Source organism: Diaphorina citri, unplaced genomic scaffold (genome assembly GCF_000475195.1).
Source record: "Diaphorina citri unplaced genomic scaffold, Diaci psyllid genome assembly version 1.1 scaffold176, whole genome shotgun sequence".
NCBI lineage: Eukaryota > Metazoa > Arthropoda > Insecta > Hemiptera > Psyllidae > Diaphorina > Diaphorina citri.
In genome coordinates this window covers 14,340-38,192 of record NW_007377613.1, presented here as the reverse complement: position 1 = coordinate 38,192, position 23,853 = coordinate 14,340, and the positions used below count along the sequence as shown (strand labels likewise).

The following is a 23,853-nucleotide window of genomic DNA, read 5'->3' as shown; positions in this document are numbered from 1 at the left end:
ACCTAATGGGGGGCTTCTTGAAGTCTAAAGCTGTGTCCAAACATAGTCGACCGGCCATCGATCGACGGGGTGAATCTATGTTGTCGAGGCAGTGTGGACTGTTCAGTCGACATCAATCGATGGCCGGTCGACTATATTGTGTGGAGTTGTGGACACACCGTTAGAGTTAACGTCAATAACCCAAAACCTTACTTCTCTTTTAGTTAGAAGATGGTTTTCTCGTCTGATAAACCTCTAGAGCCGCTCGAATCTAGATACCCAACACGTCGCTAACGTCTTTGTATGTTTTAGTAAATTTTCTTTTAATTACCTTCCAATGATTCTGCAATTCTTCAATCAATTTCATCTCGTATCCTCTCTACATGGTGAGATGCCACTTCCGTTTTCTCATGCAAACATCACGGCTTGAATTTCTCATCTCGAAAACAAAAAAACTTGTTCACACTTGAATCATGCTGGATCAACAGAACTCGGAATGTAAATAAATTAACTACGTGATGTTATCTTCTGATCTATAACGCCTGCACCATGACACCGTTGAAATCAAGCGAGCTACCGAGTTGAAAATCGTTCAGGTGTATCCACTGTTTGACTTGTGGGTGATTCCATTGATTTGTTCCATTCGGTGAAGATTTGAATCAGTCCTCGACTCCTCAGGTAGCAGTGGTTGGGATTCATTAAAGATTTTGAAATTGTAGACTAATTATTTTAATTGGTAACATCAGTCTCCCAGTTGCTTTTCCAGGTCAGGCTAAGTCACTGATCCGTAGGTCCGCGATGACTCTGTTCCCCATTGTTAGGATTGTTACCTAAAGGTGGTGGTTCTTTGTCCGGAAATGTGGTTGGAAATTTCAAATCATTTAGATTTTAGATTTAGAACCGCAGGTCACGAGAATACAGAAGAAACACTCTACTTTGTACCAATATGTATACCAATAGGTTTTAGATTGATACTCTGTTCCCCATTGTTAGGATTGTTACCTAAAGGTGGTGGTTCTTTGTCCGGAAATGTGGTTGGAAATTTCAAATCATTTAGATTTAGAACCGCAGGTCACGAGAATACAGAACAAACACTCTAGTTTGTACCAATATGTATACCAATAGGTTTTAGATTGACAGGTTGACTAATGATCTCTCGTCTTTTCTTTGTTTCAGAAATGAAAATGTCACCCGGGACGCAGGCAGAACGAGAATCCTCAGGCTTCTGTTCCGGTGAAGAATTGGAAGATCCTGACACAGATAGTAGCAGTCGATCCATCAGTGATATTGAAATCAGAGACAACAAACCCACAACACCCAGCAGTCAATTCGAACATGCTCCTGTCAGCAACAAAAGAAAATACGAAGACACAAAACACATGGACATTGTCAAAAGGTTGTGCAACATTGACTCGAGATTATCCTCGAAGAAAACATCTAGTCCATTCAGACCATGGAGTGATTCTAAAGATTCCAGAGAGAGTTCTCCTAAGATTGAATACCAAGAAGAACCCCTGTCCTTAGTCAAAGAAAAGAAAGTCAAGTCTGAAGACGAAGAAATGCCTTTGGATTTACCGACAAATTTGTTGATCGTGCCCAGCTCGTGTGGCAAAATTGGGCAGTCAGTGACTTGCCCACCAGTCTGCTATAACTGCAGGATCCGAATCACTAATTAGAGGTGAGCCGAATAATAGCCGAAATTAGATGTTCATTTAAATTGTATGTTCGTATGAACCTGTGGATAATATCCATGTATTATGAACTTATTTAACGCGTTGCAGGATCAGCTGTCTGTGCCAGCAGCTAAAATCATCTGTATAAAAAAATGATACCCACTGATAATATGCTAATACTGGTGATACCTGTCTGTGTAGAATTTATCATGTCGTACTGGATGGACCAAAGAAGTTTCTGTGGTGTTGAAACTACCCATTGTGGCGAGAATGCCTACTGTCTACTTCATCGAATAGCTTTCCAGTTTCTAGACAATAATGTACCCATTGTACCCTGCCTTTGGACTTTAGGAAAAAAGTGTTCCCCTTCAAAAGCAAACCAACCAATAGTATTCCTGAGGACATTAAACCTAAAGTTGATACGAATTTCAATTTCATCAATAGTACCTATCCCTTCTCCATGCTCAGAACAAATCCGTTGTATGTGAACTTTGTCATAAATAATTTGAACTCTTGACAAAGAGTTCAAGGTTCTCTAATTTTCAGAAATTGAGATTGACAATTCAAAGGGGAAATGCAACTTCCATTAATTTCAAAGCATTGCTTCCAAATCCAAACAATCGACGAGATTCTAAGTCGAGTACCCAAAAGGCACGAACGACTAGATGATCTGAAAATGTTAAATGCTTGTGTAAGTAATGACAGTACGGCCTCTAGCTGTACGAATGATTCAGATGAAACCAATTTGCTAAATGATAGTTATAAAAGTAAATCCTCTAGTCAGAACTACAATAGGAACTACAAGAATATGACAAGGGAAAGACGTATTGAAGCGAATGCTAGGGAGAGGACGCGGGTTCATACGATAAGTGCGGCGTTTGAGACTTTGCGAAAAACTGTACCCGCCTATTCCACCAATCAGAAACTGTCAAAACTATCCGTACTGAGGATAGCATGCTCATACATCATGACCTTGTCCAGAATAGCAGGACATGACTATAGTCGTGACCAATCAGAACCAAGCATTGAATCTTGTGTCGAAGATGTCACCAAAACCATACAGCTTGAGGGGAAAGTGAAGAAAAAGTCGAAGGAGGATGACGATGATTAGGGTTCTAACTATTTATATTTTTTCTAGAATGTACACCATTTTGTGATCTTGTGTCGAAGATGTCACCAAAACCATACAGCTTGAGGGGAAAGTGAAGAAAAAGTCGAAGGAGGATGACGATGATTAGGGTTCTGACTATTTATTCTAGAAGTGAGAAATTTGACAGCCCATAACTTGAGCAATCCTTCAATAAATAAATTTTATTGATTGGTTCGCTCTACTCTTGTACTTTCATTGTTCAATGTATTTTTTTAGAACCTAAAGAATATTTCTGGTATATGTAGCTTTCCATAACGGACTTTTTCGTTACTTGAGCAATCAGATCCAAGATGTCTACTTAAAGTAGGTATACATTTAATTATCTGAGCAAGGCAAAAGTCACTGTGCATTTGCTTCAAAAGTGTCTTCCACTCCACAAGATCTTTGGGTTCTACAAAATCCACTTTCACAAAACTCCTAACAAAATCCATTTTGTACAGTCATTATTGTACCCTCAACTTGTAATTATTTTGTTTTGTTTCAATCAGAAATCTATCTTTTTCTTTTTGTACAGAGATTTTGTTTTGTTATTAAATTTTTTATATGAATCTTATAGTGTTTCTATGCCCATGAAAATGTTATAATGAAATCTGAAGCAAATATAACTTGAAAACGATTCAAAATATTTCAATTTTTGAAAATGAACTTTAATAATAATTTCTTTGTGTTAATTTTGTATTCTTTCTCTCCAAACACATTAAAATCGGGTTCAAATCCCGAAAAAGGGAACAGAAAAAGTAAAAAGAAGAAGAGAAAAAATAATACGAGTAATTGAATAAAAAGATGATCAGGCGATTTTGAAGGCAGAATGAGGCCACAATAAGGCACATAGACCTACGTAAAAAAGAAACTTCAAAGTACCTATGTTAAGGTAGGTAATTAGGTATAGGTAGTTTGTCAAAATAAATCATCTAATTCGCTGTTTCCTCTTGGTGAAAAAAGGAGATGCCTACTCCTATTAGGTATCTTAACCTACCATTAAAAAACCTCTTCGAATATCACAATAATTCAGCAAGTAAACAAGTTCAGAAGATGCTGCCTTCAACACGAAGTCACGAAGTTTACCGGAACACCTGGTCATATCATGGATTCGGATAAAAATTATTGCCTCGGGCAGTTTGGGCAATTATCTTCTTCCTATTAAAATCTTCATTCAAGCCGTGCGGATTTGAGTAATTTCGGATTTCGGGTCGATATCTTGCCTATCAACAATTTCCGTAAACGAACGGGTTTAAGTGGCTTACAATCTGGAGATCCTGGGTTCAATTCCCATTCGACAGCGAGAAATCCAAATTTCCCGACATTTTCAAGAGGACTTTAGTAGCGTTCAATTAAATAGAATAGTGACAAGTGACAGCATTTTTCCGCCCGGGGCGGACTTTATCCTAAACAGATAAGGTTCGTTCTCGAAAAAATCTCTGTTATTACAGTCTCCTCTATCAAAATGTAAAAAAAAGAAGAAAAAAAAAATCCCTGTTTATTTGAAATTACGCATTAGAATCACTCATTCCACCGTTTTTCATAAATCTTTGCCCTCCCAGACCTTTGAATCTCAGACTTCTGACTCCAGATTCCCCCTGATCCTGACCTGAGAATTAAGAACCAAACCGAAATTGACACTCCACAAGATTAACGCATAACCCCGAATACTGGGTGATCTGAGTGTTCGAGCGAAGTGAGCTCTAACACGTCTATTTTTCTTTTTAGTGTAGGTACCTATCTGTTTCTTCAATACACCGCAAGAACATATCATCCTCCATCTTATCGACTGCATCCTCTTCATCTTGCATCTTGCTATCGTCACTATTCATGATTCGGATCCGGAGTACTAACTTCTCAGCGTTATCATCGTTGAATATACAGTTGAGATCATCACCGAAGCCAGCGTTAATCTTCTCCGAGATTGCCTCCATAGTGAGCTTCTTATCTGTGGGAGAAAGCGGTGTGTTGAGATCATCACCGAAGCCAGCGTTAATCTTCTCCGAGATTGCCTCCATAGTGAGCTTCTTATCTGTGGGAGAAAGCGGTGTGTGAATTAGAATAAATTGGAATAGGTACAAGTTAGAATATGATTAACGCCAAGAATGAAGCAACTAGAGTGGACGATATTTCTTGAACTAATAAAGCGAGATCTAAGTTTTAATTCGTCGGTTTTGCATTTAGGTTGTTTGTTGTTTTCTTCTTTTACGGCCATAACTCTCGAATGTTTTATGCGATTTTAATGAAATTAGACAAAAAAGTAAAATTGAAATTTCCTCATTGGGTCAAATAATTCGACCTTGAGGAGCCTTTAAAAAAAATTCTTTGTCACCATAATTAGGGAACGAACTTAATTGTAGGCACACGATTTTGAAGAAATGGAGCGATTTCAGAACTAGAATCAACGCAACGGGGGGACAAGAACCTTTCACTCCTAAAGGCTTACCTGTCATTCTCTTCCGGTCCAGTTCTATTCGGAGTAGCCAGGGGGAAATCCTAGTGGGATCAAAGTCCGGCATTTCATAGTAGACATTGACGAATTCCTGATCCTCTGGAATAACAGTGTTCTGAGGGTCTGGATCGTAATAGATAGCTGTGTTAGCTGTCACCTGGAATAAAAACACAAGGACATTTAGTTACCTGAATCATGGAAAACACGAGAAAAACAAATGAAAAGGATTTTATTTTTATATAAGCAAGCTCAGTGCCTGAGTTTGTACTAGGTTTCCACAACGGAGATCCTGGGTTTGAACTCGGTAGAGTACGAGTTTTTTGGGCTCTGTACTTGGAGAACGGGGCACAATTAGTCTCATAGAGAACAGAGGCAGCATTATCAGAGTTAAAAAATATATTGAGAAATAATTAGTAAAGGAAAGGAGGCTCTTGGCCAAGCGATTTTGTTCGCGGATTTCGCGATTATGTTCGCGGATTTGGCGATTTTGTTCGCGGATTTCGCGATTATGGTCGCAGATTTGGCGAATTTGTTCGCGGATTTGGCAATTATGTTCGCGGATTCGCGTCCCGAATCGACATTTTGGATATTTGGCAAGCCTATCTTTAAGGGACCCGTAGTGACCCGTAATAATAAATAATGAGTCAAGTCATAAAATTTAGCGTAGTGCATTAAGCAGGGAACAACATTTGTGACAAGCATTTATGCTTAACACAATTAAAATTCCTTTACTTCGTCACCTTACCGTAAGACACTATTGTTGGTTAATTGTTCCGAGGTGTGATGGACTTACCTTGTCTAAGAATACATCTCGTTTAGTCATCTTCCTGACAGCAGTCAATGTATCCTGTACAATACCCATGACAGGTCGATTGTTCTGAGGTGTGATAATTTGACGAGGAGTCACATGAATATTCTCCACCTGAAATCAACAAGGGTTTTCATAAGTGGACTAGAAAGTCAAACATTTAGCATATAGTTCAATCCATTTTCTTCCATCATTTGTAGTTTTTCCTCTTCTACTACCTGGAAAGGCTAGTTTGCCTGTGACAGATAATAGCTTTTTGAAGCATGGCCAAACTTTTTTGATTTGGCGGGGTGGAGTGCTTAACCGCAAAAACTGTTGGCATTGTTAACCCATTTGGTCTCATCCTCCATTTTTTAGTCTTATTCAGAACTCCGCTAACTTAGGTACCTAAATGAAACCAAACTGTAGTTCTTACCAAAACCTAATGGGGGGCTTCTTGAAGTCTAAAGCTGTGTCCAAACATAGTCGACCGGCCATCGATCGACGGGGTGAATCTATGTTGTCCAGGCAGTGTGGACTGTTCAGTCGACATCAATCGATGGCCGGTCGACTATATTGTGTGGAGTTGTGGACACACCATTAGAGTTAACGTCAATAACCCAAAACCTTTTTGGGGGGGCTTCTTGAAGTCTTTCATCTCTAAGAATGTTTTTAACGTGTAGATGCATATTACCTATTTAGGATTGTGATTGAGCCAGGATTTCCGGGTCTAATCTTGGATTACACACAATCTCGAGATAATTTACGGTGGTAAACCTCGACAACAATGATATTGCAATGTGGATTGGATACCTGAGTGTGGCATACCCTGTATATGAGCAGAGATAGGTTCCACTTGGCTCAGACAAGTGTTTAATCATCATGTAGGTATTGTATCGAGTGTCCATGTGTGTCAACCCATTGCTGTTCCATATGGGCTAGATTCCAACAGATATTATCTACTTAATCGCAGGTAAGTTGTTGTAGCGGCTTCAGCCATAGCCGAATGGTGATGGCAGAATAAAGAAGTTATTCTTGCATCTTTTTTCTGCCATTTATTCTACCAAAAAGGCAGAATAAATAAAGGTATGTACCTACCTAGTTATCTTTAGCTCCCATTACGTAGGTATGGTACCTTGTTGTTTCTTTCTCTCGATTTGCACGTAGAAGACCCGGGTTCAATTCCCGGTGAAGCTTGAAAATTTGAGGTCGAAAAGGAGGAGCATTATTTCGCATTTAATTTTCCAATTTAGTTTTTTTACTTTCTACCTATTTTTTTTTTTAAGGGAGACAGACCATAAAATTATTGAATACAAAATTCGATCTACGATAAAATCATGTAACTGAAATCGCAATAAGGTGCGACAGTAGTGACTAATGAAAAAAAAAGGTCTGGATAGGTATTATTCTGGCTTTAAATTCCCGGACAGCAGAGGGTTAACGGATCGCATGTGTGGTGATTAAGGATTTATGATCGTAGACAGGTGTGCTCTAGAGGCGCCTATGTAATGTGTGTGTGAGTGAGAGAGAGGGCCTATGTAATGTGTGTGAGAGAAAGAGAGCGAGAGAGATTATCCCCGTTTTTTGTGTAGAAGAGGATCAAGTGCAGTTTTTGTGAAGATTTAAATAATTTTCTAAGTTCTGGGTTGATGGCATTTGAGTAGAGTACGTTATCTCTCTTAATAGTACGATGTGATGCCTTGGCCTATTTTATAGATTCCTAAATTCTTACCTTTTTCCACGTTTTTCAGGGTAGACATTTACATTTTGCGTTCTGAATGAAATTTGAAGATATCAGGAGAAAAAACACGGCCCTGTGTTACACCTCTAAGAATTTTTATATCCCGTCATTCCGGCTCCCTCCATCCAATTTCAGTGCAAACACTTGGTTATTATACTTTAAAATAGAGTATTAATATTCTTTAATTCAGTTTGTTTGGAAACTCCACAGACGACACCGAGGCGAATACAATAGTCCGTCCCTTATACCTTTTTATTACTATTGTAATAATAAAGGAAGGACGGACTAAAAACACGGCCCAGTGTTACACAAGAATTTTTATATCCCGTCAGTCCGGCTCCCTCCATCCAATTTCAGTGCAAACACTTGGTTATTATACTTTAAAATAGAGTATTAATATTCTTTAATTCAGTTTGTTTGGAAACTCCATAATTTTTTGAGTGGTGGAAGCGATCATAGGCTTTTTCTGACTTTGAAATGTCCATTTAGAATGTCGGTCGTTTCCATAAGGAATATTACCATGGCCTCGTATTACCATGTTGAAATATTTGTTCCCTACATAAATGTATTAAAAAATTAGAAAATAAAAACGGCAGTGCTTTCTTTACCTTAATGTATAAAATCTTTTTTTTTTATTGTTTTCAATTAAAAAAAAAAAAAAAAATAGTTTTTACAACGAACAACTTAAAACTTAGCTTACTTTATATTTAACAAAAGTTCATCTTAAAGTTTATAATTATAAACTATCCCAGCATTTTCTTAAATAAAATTCTAGAGTCAGGAAATGGATCTCGAAAATTAAGCATGAAAATCGTGATTTTCGAAGCGCCACCTGATCTTCAAATACAGTCCAAGAACCAAGAAGGCTACAAATTTACAATGTTTCATTTTATTCATAACCCCGACGACTAATTTTGGTAATTTGAACGATATACAGAAAATACTTTAAAGGTCCGTGGATATATATGTCTTGGAAATCAACCTCGGACCTTCTGCATGACAAGATGAGACAAATACTTATTCTCCCAAATTAATAGCTATTAACCTATTAACTAGTCAGTGCATTCAATATCATAGATAGATTACTCTACCACTTCATGTTTAGTGAGTCAAATCTAAAATCCTGGAACCTGGCAAAGGTTCCACTATTCTAGGTTGAAAGTACATTCATAGGAATATCTATCACTACAGAAACGGAAAGTAAGTAGTACTCGTAAGAGCAGTAAAACCAATATGTACAAAATTACATTCTATGACGAAAATATCATTCGTTATAATTCGTCACCTTAAAACTATGTTCCATAATAATTGGACGACCATGTGGATTAGATAAAAAATTATGGAAGGGGTGTATACTTTATTTACAAGAAGATATTTACAAATTGCCCTAAAGTAAAGGTAGAATAAATCATCTAACTTTGCCTACGGTAAAGAAATGGGGGTAAGTGTCTTTGTTCATAACCAAGGTAAAGAAATAGGATAAGAACAAAAAGAAATAGGGTATTTGAGGACAAATAATTCGCATGAGTAGAAGTGTCTTTACCTCTTTTTCTATTATTAGGGTCGGTAAAGAAATGGGGGGTTTCGGAAGTTATTCCTAAAACCATTAGAAGTGTCTTTGTTCATAACCAAGGTAAAGAAATGGGATAAGAACAAAAAGAAATAGGGTATTTGAGGACAAATAATTCGCATGCGTAGAAGTGTCTTTACCTCTTTTTCTATTATTAGGGGAAAGTAATAGTATAGTAATACCAAAAGGTGATAGGGTATTGGTGAATAATTAGTTCTCATCATTAGAAGTATACGCAGGCGATGTGGGTGAGTAAGTGGGTGATGCAGGGGAGTATGTGGGTGACGTAGGGGAATAGTTGGGACTTGTAGGCGTGTAGGTACGGGGAGATGTGGGTGAGTACTTGGAAGTGGTGGGTGAGTACTGAGGACTGGTAGGCGAGTAGGCGTGGCTTGTGGGTGAGTAGTTGGGTGACGAGGGAGAGTAGCGGGGGGAAGTGGGAGAGGCAGGAGAGGAGGGGGAGTAGGATGGGGAGGTGGGTGAGTAGCTTGGACTGGTGGGTGAGTAGGACTGAGCTGTGGGAGAGTATTGGGGAGACTCGGGCGTGTATTGAGGAGAGGAATAGGAGGGGGAAGTGGGTGAGTACGACGGACTTGTGGGTGAGTAGTGTTTGGGAGAGGTTGGGGAGTAGTTGGGACTGGTGGGTGAGTAGGAGGGGGAGGAGGGAGAGTAAGAAGGAGAAGTGGGTGAGTAGGATGGGGATGTAGGTGCGTATTGTGGAGACGAGGGTGAGTAGGAAGGACTGGTAGGCGAGTAACTTGGACTTGTGGGTGAGTAGGAGGGAGAGGTGGGAGAATAAGAAGGAGAAGTGGGTGAGTAAGAAGGAGAGGTAGGAGAGTAGGAAGGGGAAGTGGGTGAGTAGGAGGGGGAAGTGGGTGAGTAGCTGGGGGATGTGGGTGAGTAAGACGGACTGGTAGGTGAGTACGAGGGAGAGGTGGGTGAGTAGGAAGGGGAAGTAGGGGAATAGGACGGTGAGGTGGGTGAGTAGGAGGGGGATGTGGGTGAGTAGGAGTTAGCGGAGGGGGAGGCATATTCAGGATAGGCAGGGGAGGTTGGGGAGTAGGTAGGAGATGTAGGTGTCATGGAGGGTGACTGTGGGATGTAGGCAGGGCTAGAGGGGGAGTAAGAGGGTGAGTGTCCGGCAGAGGTAGGGGAGCTAATGTAGGGAGACATAGGAGGACCTCCTGGTGAGCTAGGACTACCAGGACTCCATGCACCATAGGTACTAGGAGACATACCACTCGCCTCACTTCTCATTAGCCTGTTTGCTTAGCTGATCCTCTCCGGCCACTATTACACACTTCTCCAGTAGCTCCCGTACACCTATGTAGCAAGTAGCAAGACATATTATTACGGTTAGTTCAGTGGTAACGCGATTGATTACCATGCAGGAGGTCCCGGGATGGAGCTTGGCGTGGCAGCACTACCGAAGAACATACCAGCCGGTCCTCCCATCATACCGGTAGCCAGGGGGATCTCAATACCATCCTTACACTTCTCAGCATCCAGCAGCAAATCAAAACAGCCTGTCCCCATACGAGGGAGTTGTCCCATGATAATATTCTCCGAGACACCACGCATAGGATCAGCCTCAGCATGAGCTGCAGCATCCATCAATACATCTACTGTCTCCTCGAATGAACATCTCATGAGAGCACCTGTATCTTGTCTATTGATACCGTGACGTGTGATAGCCATCAGATGACCCTTAGCTGTCATGACGTCACATAGTAGAGCGAGATGACGATAGTTTACGTAGAGACCGTAGAACTGTAGCACAGTGTTCATTTCCTTCTCCACAGACTTACGGACGGCTTCAATACCCAGCACCTGGAATATCTCACAGATATCATTGGAGAATGTTCTCACTGGATCTACATCTCGTTCACTCAGTACTTTCATCAGTGAAGTACCGTCAGTTTCCAGCAGCCAATCAGCAATGGCTTTGAATTCACCACTCTCCGTAATGATGATACGTTTCTTAGAGTCGGTCTGGGGTAGATGCATGTACACTTTGCCTATAGCTTCAATACCCTGGGGAAAAAAGATGAGAATGGGTTAAAGTAAACGATTGATAAGAAGGGGTTAAGGAGGCCGAACTCTCAAACATCAATTTGGAGTCTCGTGATGTACTAAGTCCAAATTTCGTGATAAACTAAGAACGTGACCACATATTCAAAGGAAAAATCACCTTTCTGAATGCTTTTATTATTTAAGGTTCTTCCTTTATCAGAGAAATAACATGGCAGACTTTCTAAAAAAAAAAACATACCTTTTGTCCTGGTTATGGCATTGCGCTCAAAATTGTGCCAAAAGTACTGTACATCTTTCATGTGTTGAGTTTAAAGTTGGGGATTCTAATTTTAGTTTTACCTGGAGTGTCATATCAGACAACATGTTGGCCTCAATACACCGCAAGAACATATCATCCTCCATCTTATCCACTGCATCCTCTTCATCTTGCATCTTGCTATCGTCACTATTCATGATTCGTATCCGGAGTACTAACTTCTCAGCGTTATCATCGTTGAAAATACAGTTGAGATCATCACCGAAGCCAGCGTTAATCTTCTCCGAGATCGCCTCCATAGTGAGCTTCTTATCTGTGGGAGAAAGCGGTGTGTGAATTAGAATAAATTGGAATAGGTAAGTACGTACAAGTTAGAATATGATTAATGCCAAGAATGAAGCAACTAGAGTGGACGATATTTCTTGAACTAATAAAGCGAGATCTAAGTTTTAATTTGTCAATTTTGCATTTCGGTTGTCTGTAAGTTTGTTTGTTTGTTTTTTTTTTCCTTTTCCCGCCATAACTCTAAAACGGTTCATCCGATTTTAATGAAATTTGACAAAAATGTTCAAATTTCCTCATTCAATATTGTGCTCAACTGGACCTTGGAGAGCCTTTTTATAAACTTCTTTGTTTTCCGAAACGATTCCTTTTTATAAATTTTAACCTAATTCCGAAACGATTTATACGAGTTTGATGTAATTCGGGGTAAACGGTTTTGATGAAATTCAGAACTACATACTATGTATTAATTACTCTTCAAGACTTCTACTTAGGTATTTAGTTCAAGAATCATAAATCTCTAATTTCAAGTCCCAATGGCGGGGACTAAAGCGTCCTTTTTCACTCCTAAAGGCCTACCTGTCATTCTCTTCCGGTCCAATTCTATTCGGAGTAGCCAGGGGGAAATCCTGGTGGGATCAAAGTCCGGCATTTCATAGTAGACATTGACGAATTCCTGATCCTCTGGAATAACAGTGTTCTGAGGGTCTGGGTCGTAGTAGATAGCTGTGTTAGCAGTCACCTGGAATAAAAACACAAGGACATTTACTTAGTTACCTGAATCATGGAAAGCACGAGAAAAACAAATGATAAGGTTTTTATTTTAATATAAGCAAGCTCAGTGCCCGAGTCCGGGCTGGGTCAACACGGGAACACCAGAAAGTAACCCGTTGAAATATTTGCAATCGAAAAACGAGTACAAATTTTTGTCGATGGTGGGATTTCTTACCAGTTTCAGCAGTCTTGACAGCCGTATCAATGAGACCCTCACGACCTCCCATAGCGTGAAAGAAGAACTCAGAAGGTGTAAGCCCGGCGAGATAGGAATTCTCCACAAAGCCTCTGGACTCAGGACCGTAATCGTCTTTAATGAAGTGAGGTAGAGTACGCTTTCGAAAGCCGAATGGGATTCGCTTACCCTCCACGTTCTGTTGACCTACACAAGCGATAACCTGGGACATAAAGAGAGGGAAAGTCGATTAGAAAAGTGTAAATTGAAGGCTGTTTTGTACAAAACAAAGGTTTATTTTTATTTCTAGACAAACAAGGGTCTAGGTAGGCACTCCCTTACTCATATTATTGTATTTATTACTATTGTAATATTGTACCTACTGTTAAAAAATATGAATAAATAAAGCACTATTAATACTAATACTAATCATTTAGGCCGTTTTTAGGTGAATTGGCGTTTTTCATGTTGCTGGAAATCTGGCGAAATGAAAGTAGTCAATTGAGTAGATACTTCATGAAGTAGTAGCGAAGTTTGCTAATGCAAAGGAATTGATTATGTCATTTTCTTATTATTTAGAGAATATATTTTACAATGTGTAAATGTTGTTTTAGCGGCTTTAGCTTTGACCGAATGGTGATGGTAGAATAAAGAAAGGATATCTTTTTTTATCTGCCATACACCAGGGTGATGGTCTCTAGCCAAGTTTAATTAGCTCGTCCTAAACCGCAGTAACCATCGTGAGGACTTGTGCTTGTTCTTTAAACCAGAGAGAACCCTTTGAAAAACTGCCAGCTAGCTCTAGGCTGGTTGGGGTTAGCTGTTTAACGTCCCCTAGCCAGAATCTGACTCTACAGTAATGTTCCACAATAATTGGACGACCATGTGGATTAGATAAAAAATTATGGAAGGGGTGTATACTTTATTTACAAGAAGATATTTACAAATCCTTGCCCTAAAGTAAAGGTAGAATAAATCTACAACCACGGACTTACCTGTGCCTGTTGGAATCTGTTCTCGATTTCACCCACCAACCACTCGAATGCTTCCGATGACAACCGATAGTTCTCAGCCACCAGTTTGGTACATAGGGTAGATCGCACCAGACATTGGAACAATAGGGTGGCGTTCTCATTAGCCTGTTTGCTTAGCTGATCCTCTCCGGCCACTATTACACACTTCTCCAGTAGCTCCCGTACACCTATGTAGCAAGTAGCGAGACAGATTACGGTTAATTCAGTGGTAACGCAATTGATTACCACGCAGGAGGTCCCGGGTTCAATGCCTGGCATTGACAATCAAAAAACTCGATTTTTTTTTTCTTCAAAGACTCATTTGTGGTCAGTAAATATTTGCACGTAATTGATTGCAAATATTTCAACGGGTAATTTTCTGGTCTCCTTAACCCAGCAGACCGGCACCTAAATCGGAAGTACTGTGTCACTTCTCGCCCATCTGATGAGGGACATACTACGAGATGGACATGCTACGACACAGACCACACGAGTCTAATGTGATAGCTGTTTACTACAAAATAGAAACAGTGATGATCCTTCCCCCCCCGTCCAACGTAATATGTATTTAAATATGTAAGGATATGTCGCCTCACTAGAACCTGATGGTGAGAACCCAGGACCTCCTGGTGTCATCGCAGCACCAGGTGACATGAGGGCGTTATATGCAGGGGTGCTCTGGGCCCAGGGTGTCATCTGGGGGGACATGTCGCCTCACTAGAACCTGATGGTGAGAACCCAGGACCTCCTGGTGTCATCGCAGCACCAGGTGACATGAGGGCGTTATATGCAGGGGTACTCTGTGCCCAGGGTGTCATCTGGGGGGACATAGAGCTTGGCGTGGCAGCACTACCGAAGAACATACCAGCCGGTCCTCCCATCATACCGGTAGCCAGGGGGATCTCAATACCATCCTTACACTTCTCAGCATCCAGCAGCAAATCAAAACAGCCTGTCCCCATACGAGGGAGTTGTCCCATGATAATATTCTCCGAGACACCACGCATAGGATCAGCCTCAGCATGAGCTGCAGCATCCATCAATACATCCACTGTCTCCTCGAATGAACATCTCATGAGAGCACCTGTATCTTGTCTATTGATACCGTGACGTGTGATGGCCATCAGATGACCCTTAGCTGTCATGACGTCACATAGTAGAGCGAGATGACGATAGTTTACGTAGAGACCGTAGAACTGTAGCACAGTGTTCATTTCCTTCTCCACAGACTTACGCACACTCAACACAAATATAATCTTACATAGAAAACGCAGGTTCTCGTTTCCCCACAATTTCCATCTCTGAAGTATAAATATCACTTCCATCAGATTGCACGGTAACACCACATTGCTCTCTCCGGATGAGAAAATCTCGCGCAATGCTTCCCGATCCTCGCATAGTTTCTCCCATTCTTTCTCCAACTCAGATATGACGTCACCAGATCCCATCAGTTCCCGCAGGACATCCTCGTTGAATATACGACGAAGTTGTCTGAAGATTGCACGGCAACACCACATTGCTCTCTCCGGATGAGAAAATCTCGCGCAATGCTTCCCGATCCTCGCATAGTTTCTCCCATTCCTTCTCCAACTCAGATATGACGTCACCAGATCCCATCAGTTCCCGCAGGACATCCTCGTTGAATATACGACGGAGTTGTCTGAAGAGGAGAGAGAATAGAAGGTTCAAACATAATAAAGGATGTCCGAAAATGACAGGTAGGGTTATTTTGTGGCCAAAATAACTTTTTCTTTTGTAAAGTCACTCACTTCCAGCTAAAGTGGTCCACCATTTCCTTCTCCAACTCAGATATGACGTCACCAGATCCCATCAGTTCCCGCAGGACATCCTCGTTGAATATACGACGGAGTTGTCTGAAGGGGAGAGAGAATAGAAGGTCAAAACATAATAAAGGATGTCCGAAAATGACAGGTAGGGTTATTTTGTGGTCAAAATAACATTTTCTTTTGTTAAGTCACTCACTTCCAGCTAAAGTGGTCCACCACAAAATGACAGGTAGGGTTATTTTGTGGTCAAAATAACATTTTCTTTTGTAAAGTCACTCACTTCCAGCTAAAGTGGTCCACCATGGTAAAGGATGTTTAATTAAAGAGTGAGTGATAAGAAAAAGTCAAAAGAATAACTCTTTTCGGTGGACAACTCAGGTAATTAGTCAGATCCTAAAACATGTAACTCACTTTTAAACTCCTAACAGGTAGAGGTAGTTAGGATCTGACTCATTGACTGAATAGTCCACTGAAAAGACTATTCTGCCCTTTTTCCATTTTTGTTGTAATATTAATTTTTTTCCAACTTCAGTGGTGTAGTGCTTATCGCGATAGACTCTGGGAGGTTGGTGGTTCGAGTCCAATTCAAGTCATAAAATTTAGCGAAGTTCATTAAGCGGGGAACGACATTTGTGACAAGCGTTTATGTTTATCACAATGAAAGTTCCTCTTTTTAAACGTTCTTGTTCGACTCACCTTTCATTGCTCGGATCGAACCGGTACTTGTCCTCGAACTTCTTATGAGACAGCGCCACCGTATCAATACGTTGATGTTCCACGGCTTCACCACATAGACCGTCCTCTCCATATCTCAACTGAATCAACTGACCCACTGAGTTACGCACCGTACAGTCATAATGCACCATGACACTCTCCATAGCTTTGATTAGACGACGCTGAATATAACCTGAAATGTATAAACACAATTAGTATATACGAGGGAGTTGTCCCATGATAATATTCTCCGAGACACCACGCATAGGATCAGCCTCAGCATGAGCTGCAGCATCCATCAATACATCTACTGTCTCCTCGAATGAACATCTCATGAGAGCACCTGTATCTTGTCTATTGATACCGTGACGTGTGATAGCCATCAGATGACCCTTAGCTGTCATGACGTCACATAGTAGAGCGAGATGACGATAGTTTACGTACAGACCGTAGAACTGTAGCACAGTGTTCATTTCCTTCTCCACAGACTTACGGAAAATGACAGGTAGGGTTATTTTGTGGTCAAAATAACATTTTCTTTTGTAAAGTCACTCACTTCCAGCTAAAGTGGTCCACCATGGTATAGATGTTTAATTAAAGAGTGGGTGATAAGAAAAAGTCAAAAGAATAACTCTTTTCGGTGGACAACTCAGGTAATTAGTCAGATCCTAAAACATGTAACTCACTTTTAAACTCCTTATAGGTAGAGGTAGTTAGGATCTGACTCATTGACTGAATAGTCCACTGAAAAGACTAATCTGCCCTTTTTTCATTTTTGTTGTAATATTCATTTTTTCCAACCGCACTCAGTACTTTCATCAGTGAAGTACCGTCAGTTTCCAGCAGCCAATCAGCAATGGCTTTGAATTCACCACTCTCCGTAATGATGATACGTTTCTTAGAGTCGGTCTGGGGTAGATGCATGTACACTTTGCCTATAGCTTCAATACCCTGGGGAAAAAAGACGTTCAATTTTGTTCGACTCACCTTTCATTGCTCGGATCGAACCGGTACTTGTCCTCGAACTTCTTATGAGACAGCGCCACCGTATCGATACGTTGATGTTCCACGGCTTCACCACATAGACCGTCCTCTCCATATCTCAACTGAATCAATTGACCCACTGAGTTACGCACCGTACAGTCATAATGCACCATGACACTCTCCATAGCTTTGATTAGACGACGCTGAATATAACCTGGAATGTAAACACAATATTAGTATATACATATATCCCTTCCTTTAATCCTACCTTTGAATTCACCACTCTCCGTAATGATGATACGTTTCTTAGAGTCGGTCTGGGGTAGATGCATGTACACTTTGCCTATAGCTTCAATGCCCTGGGGAGAAAAGATGAGAACAGGTTAAAGTAAACGATTGATAAGAAGGGGTTAATGAGGCCGAAATCTCAAACATCAATATGGAGTCTAAATGTCCAAATTTCGTGATGAACTAAGAACGTGACCACATATTCAAAGGAAAAATCCCCTTTCTGATGTACTAAGTCCAAATTTCGTGATAAACTAAGAACGTGACCACATATTCAAAGGAAAAATCACCTTTCTGAATGCTTTTATTATTTAAGGTTCTTCCTTTATCAGAGAAATAACATGGCAGACTTTCTAAAAAAAAAAACATACCTTTTGTCCTGGTTATGGCATTGCGCTCAAAATTGTGCCAAAAGTACTGTACATCTTTCATGTGTTGAGTTTAAAGTTGGGGGTTCTAATTTTAGTTACTCGTTGTTACACTTGATAATGTCAGCCAGCTTGTGAGTCAAATCATCCTGGGGGAGAAAAATATTGGATTATGAGAAAATCTTGGTAATCCTGCTCGAATGGGACTAGTACTATTTTATTTTAGAAGAAAATGGGTTGAGGGAGAAAACACCTACTTACACTGCCAAGTAGTGCAATAGTCCTACACTAAAATTGATGCGGCACATAAGGGATCAGGAATAGACTGCCTTAATATAGGTACACTGCCAAACAAAGCAATAAGACAAAAAAATTATTTGTGTTTTGGTGTCAAACTGTTCACACACATAAGTTATAACTTATTACAAGCCTAAACTTATAGGCTGCCTAAAAATAAAAACAAATTTTCGATCCTAACTTGTCTAAAAATGGCTTAATTGTTTGTCTAAAAATCCCTACCTAAGTAAACGTTTCATTAGTTTCATAATATCTTTATCAGCAAGGGTCTATTTAATAATTTGTAATTTAAATTTAAAAATATTGTACCAAATACATAAGACCTTGCTTAGACTGCGGGAGTAAAGGAACTTCAGTCTCATTCTGGCAGTATAAGCAGGGTATATTCTATTCTTATGTCTCAAACAAGTGTAACCCAACACCTATTCAATCCTGAGTTATAGGTAGTTTGTTTTCAAAACTGGCGTGAGCCATATTCTTATTACATAAAAAAGTTCGTTTTCGTTCTCCTGAAATTTTTCAAAAATGTGGGTTACGCCCCTTTGTATTGTGAGGGACGAAATAAGAGTAGAAAATTGAAGAAAAAGAAAGAAAGATAGAGACAAACTAAAGGAACGGCGTGAACGACCTGATATTCCAGAGTTAAAACGCCTTATTCGAAAAAAAAACTAAAGGAAAAAATTGTCGAATTAAAATTTAGAATGAATTTCGTTCGTTCAACTAGTCAATTAAAAAAGTTCAGAAAGACTTCTCATTTCTTACCAGTTTCAGCAGTCTTGACGGCCGTGTCAATGAGACCCTCACGACCTCCCATAGCGTGAAAGAAGAACTCAGATGGTGTAAGCCCGGCGAGATAGGAATTCTCCACAAAGCCCCTGGACTCAGGACCGTAATCGTCTTTAATGAAGTGAGGTAGAGTACGCTTACGAAAGCCGAATGGGATTCGCTTACCCTCCACGTTCTGTTGACCTACACAAGCGATAACCTGGGACACAAATAGAGGGAAAGTCGATTAGGAAAGTGTAAATTGAAGGCTGTTTTGACAAAACAAAGGTTCATTTTTATTTAGGCCGTTTTTAGGTGAATTGGCGTTTTTCATGTTGCTGGAAATCTGGCGAAATGAAAGTAGTCAATTGAGTAGATACTTTATGAAGAGTAGCGACCAGTGGCGTCATTGCCATTGTAAAAAAATTGCTGGTGCTATGATTATGATACCCACAAAAATTGTGAAGGGGCCCTTTGCTTTACCACAAATAATAAATAATTCTTAATTCACACTCTTTATACATGTTTAAGTTTCACACTCTTATACATGTTTAAATAGTACATGTTACATTTAAAATTAATTTTTATTCTAATAACCTAATAAATACTATAGTAGCGAACAGTGGCGTCATTGCCATTGTAAAAAGATTCATGATGCTATGATTATGATACCCACAAAAATTGTGAAGGGGCTCTTTGCTTTACCACAAATAATAAATAATTCATAATTCACACTCTTTATACATGTTTAAGTTTCACACTCTTTATACATGTTTAAAAGTAGTACATGTTACATTTAAAATTAATTTTCATTCTAATAACCTAATAAATACTGACCTGGGAAATGTTAATGTTGGAACCTTTAGACCCAGCCACCACCATAGCCTTCAGATTGTTGTATTCAGTGAGAGATTTCTTAGCAGAACCTCCTGTCTTGTCTCGAGCATCGTTCAGAATTCTGTTCACTTGATTTTCGAATGTTTGCCTGTAGGATAGAATTAGAATAGAATAGAATTATCCTTCTCATATGTAAAATAGAATTATCCTTTTCATAACTATGTAGAATAGAATCCCCCTGCTTATTATAGGACAAAAAATTCTCTATTGCTGTAACATCTTGCTGAAACTGGGGGGGTGTGATGGTTCATCCGGATTTCTGAACCACACACATATGCGATCAACCCTCGTGAGGACTTATTCTTCAAGACCATGGAAATAATCTGTTAGTTGTTTCATTATTTGCTGTGTTTAATTCTTAAATAAATGAAGCCCCAATTTTGCCAATAACAAGAACAAGTGCCAGCTAACGTAAGTAGGCTGGTTAGAGGTTTGCCCACCTGCTCCCTGTTCACACAATTCCTTTTGCTCCAGTTGTCTGGTTCAGCTGGTCAAACGGAAACAAAAAGGTTAATGACCTTAATGCCCACTGCAATCTCTTCCACTCAACACAATACATACCTGAGTGTGTTACCCGGAGTGGGCTCCAGATCCATATTGTGCGCTTTCTGAATAACCTCTATCACATCCTCTTTAGCTTTCTTAATGGCCATCTGGATTTCCAAGTAGGTCTGAGGATCGGCAATAGTATCACCAATACCGATAGAGTGACCTGAAGAGAAGAACAATGAGACAACATTACATTGAAATGAGGGTCTTTTCTGACGAAATTCCCGTGTGCGGAGTAAAGTGTGTAGGACTATTGCACCCAACAATGAGACATGAAATTAGTACTTTGCCCACCTGTGTGGTCGAGTGGTTACAGTCGAGTTTTAGCACAGTGGATTGTGTCAGGATTGAGTTCAATCCGAGGTTGACCTGGCTAGTATAGGGAAATCCGCGTTTCATCTAAAAAAAATCTCTTCCACTCAACACAATAAATACCTGAGTGTGTTACCCGGAGTGGGCTCCAGATCCATATTGTGTGCTTTCTGAATAACCTCTATCACATCCTCTTTAGCTTTCTTAATGGCCATCTGGATTTCCAGGTAGGTCTGAGGATCGGCAATAGTATCACCAATTCCGATAGAGTGACCTGAAGAGAAGAACAATGAGACAACATTACATTGAAATGAGGGTAGGGTCTTTTCTGACGAAATTCCCGTGTGCGGAGTAAAGTGTGTAGGACTATTGCACCCAACAAAATGAGACAACATTACATTGAAATGAGGGTCTTTTCTGACGAAATTCCCGTGTGCGGAGTAAAGTGTGTAGGACTATTGCACCCAACAACGAGACATGAAATTAGTACTTCGTCCCACCTGTGTGGTCGAGTGGTTACGGTCGAGTTTTACCACAGTGGATTGTGTCAGGATTGAGTTCAATCCGAGGTTGACCTGGCTAGTATAGGGAAATCCACGTTTCATCTCAATCGCGAGTTGGTAAACCCCAGCCTTTGTACCTCCTTTTCATTGTATCCGACTGTAAATGTTCTGTTGGTCTGTTACCAAATAAAGAAAGTATTTGTCAAAAAAATAAAATAAAAAAAAACACTGACGCTAGACTCAGAGAGACGCGTACAAGTTTAACTCTTTTAGTCAACTTTTAAGCCTATTCGCCCCAACACCTAAGTCTCAAAGTGGGCGTTTTGTGTACGGAGAAAAATGCAAAAGAAATCCACGTTTCATCTCAATCGCGAGTTGGTAAACCCCAGCCTTTGTACCTCCTTTTCATTGTATCCGACTGTAAATGTTCTGTTGTTCTGTTACCAACACCTAAGTCTCAAAGTGGGTTTTTTGTGTACGGAAGAAATTGTCTTACTTACCTTCCAATAGAAAAGTCTTACTTACCTTCCAATAGAAGCCAGTTGTTAACCACAGTCTGAATGTTACCGTAGAACCGACCACACACTTCATGTCCCAATTCTAGGAAACAGATATGCAGTAGAGATCCAGATGATGTACCTAGAGATTTCTTACACAGGATTCCCATGAGGAGAGACCCGTGTTCTACTACGACCTGAAAACGGACACCAATGGGTTAATTGGACTTACTTTATCATAATATTGGAGAATGGGTTAGTTAGGCTTGTGTAGATCCACTTTTAAAGGGCTTGAAAAAATGAGGAACTACGGAAATTGTTTTCTTTTTCTTCATTTATGAATTAGCCTTTTCCCGTGTTCAGACGAGGTCGGCGTTTTTCGTCAGCCTCTCAATCAGCCCTAGGGTGATGGCTCTGGGCTGACATTTGGTTATGGCTAGAAAAAATTACGAGTGGATGCCTTTCGCATTCAACCTTTGCTATTTCTTTAGAAAGGGAAATTTTGGTCTGATACCCTCCCTGTTTAAAGTCCCCCAGCCAGACTAAGCTGGTCTACTCCCTGTTTAATGTCCCTCAGCCAGAAATATTAAAACTAAATCATAAGGTATATTCTGTGGTGATGTACTATTAGTTTTTGTTTCCTTCTTAGCCAGGTAATTTGCGCTACGGTTGCAGTGCTCGCTAGATCACAATGGGCTGGAATTCATTGTAAGACTGGAGATTTTCCATTTATAATATGAAAATTTATAAATTACCTTGGTATCTCCTGGTGATATCCACTGGTACCTTTGGGCTGACATTTGGTTATGGCTAGAAAAAATTACGTTTGGATGCCTTTCGCATTCAACCTTTGCTATTTCTCTAGAAAGGGAAATTTTGGCCCGGTATCCTCCCTGTTTAAAGTCCCCCAGTCAGACTAAGCTGGTCTACTCCCTGTTTAATGTCCCCCAGCCAGAAATATTTTAAATAAATCACAAGGTATATTCTGTGGTGATGTACTATTAGTTTTTGTTTCCTTCTTAGTCAGGTAATCTACGCTACGGTTGCAGTGCTCGCTAGATCACAATGGGCTGGAATTCATTGCAAGACTGGAGATTTTCCATTTATAATATGAAAATAAATGAAAATTTATAAATTACCTTGGTATCTCCTGGTGATATCCACTGGTATGGACCAGAATCTTCATCGTCAGGATGTGTAGAGTGAGTGCGAGTCATATTTACATTGCCCGGGATGATCAGAGAGAACACCTGTTTGCCGGTCCATAGAGGTTTGGGTTTGAGGATGCAAGGCTGAGGCATCTTGCCGTCCCAGATTGGTAAGAACATGAGGATGTTCATCATTTGTTCCTGAAAGAAAAATGGAAGTTACAAATTGAATTGATGTTTCTTTTCTTTCTTAGTGACACACATGAAAGAACAACCTCAGTGGTTAACGCGGTGGATTTCGCATCTAGACAACTTGGTAGCAAAGTATTGGGATGCACGAGGGAAAATGACCTAATAGTCAACTCCGAGCATTTGAAAACAACAACAACATATTTTAGAAGAAAATGGGTTGAGGGAGAAAACACCTACTTACACTGCCAAGTAGTGCAATAGTCCTAAACTAAAATTGATGTGGCACATAAGGGATCAGGAAGAGACCGCCTTAATATACACTACCAAACAAAGCAATAAGACAAAAAATTATTTGTGTTTTGGTGTCAAACTGTTCACACACATGAGTTATAACTTATTACAAGCCTTAACTTATAGGCTGCCTAAAAATAAAATCAAATTTTCGACCCTAACCTGTCTAAAAATGGCTAAAACGGTTGACCATGTCATAAAAATGTTTGTCTAAAAATTCCTACCTAAGTAAATGTTTCATTAGTTTCATAATATCTTTATGTTATGTTAGGATGACAAAACATTGTCTTCTAATCCTCACCTGATTCCTAGCTGATCCATGCATGACTACAGCAGGTCTCACACTCAGGGGTGGCACAGGCAGTACCGTCACCAACATCCAATCAGGGCGGGCAA

At 40.1% G+C, this 23,853-nt stretch overlaps 3 protein-coding genes across 3 annotated transcripts; 1 reads left to right on the top strand and 2 right to left on the bottom strand.

Annotated features, from left to right (window-relative positions):
- Positions 1-2,293: 2,293 nt before the first annotated feature.
- LOC113465876 (protein atonal homolog 8-like) lies at positions 2,294-2,792 on the top strand. The gene has a single exon (XM_026820803.1). It carries the CDS (start codon positions 2,329-2,331, stop codon positions 2,761-2,763), a length of 435 nt encoding a protein of 144 aa, XP_026676604.1. The 5' UTR covers positions 2,294-2,328; the 3' UTR covers positions 2,764-2,792.
- A 1,510-nt stretch (positions 2,793-4,302) lies between these two features.
- LOC103505462 (DNA-directed RNA polymerase II subunit RPB1-like) lies at positions 4,303-6,391 on the bottom strand. The gene is made up of 5 exons (XM_017442432.1): positions 6,371-6,391; positions 6,027-6,155; positions 5,228-5,390; positions 4,519-4,729; positions 4,303-4,390 (listed from the first exon to the last, which is right to left on the bottom strand). Exons 1-5 carry the CDS (start codon positions 6,389-6,391, stop codon positions 4,303-4,305), a joined length of 612 nt encoding a protein of 203 aa, XP_017297921.1.
- A 2,116-nt stretch (positions 6,392-8,507) lies between these two features.
- On the bottom strand, positions 8,508-23,172 carry LOC103505461 (DNA-directed RNA polymerase II subunit RPB1). Its single transcript, XM_026820804.1, is given in 13 exon segments — positions 8,508-9,304; positions 9,472-11,365; positions 11,705-11,934; positions 12,483-12,847; positions 13,620-13,658; positions 13,840-14,053; positions 15,055-15,356; positions 17,354-17,564; positions 19,066-19,288; positions 19,906-20,053; positions 20,950-21,100; positions 21,855-22,023; positions 22,966-23,172. Coding segments are annotated over 12 exon segments (4,080 nt in total). The 5' UTR covers positions 23,170-23,172; the 3' UTR covers positions 8,508-9,304; positions 9,472-9,541.
- Positions 23,173-23,853: the final 681 nt, after the last annotated feature.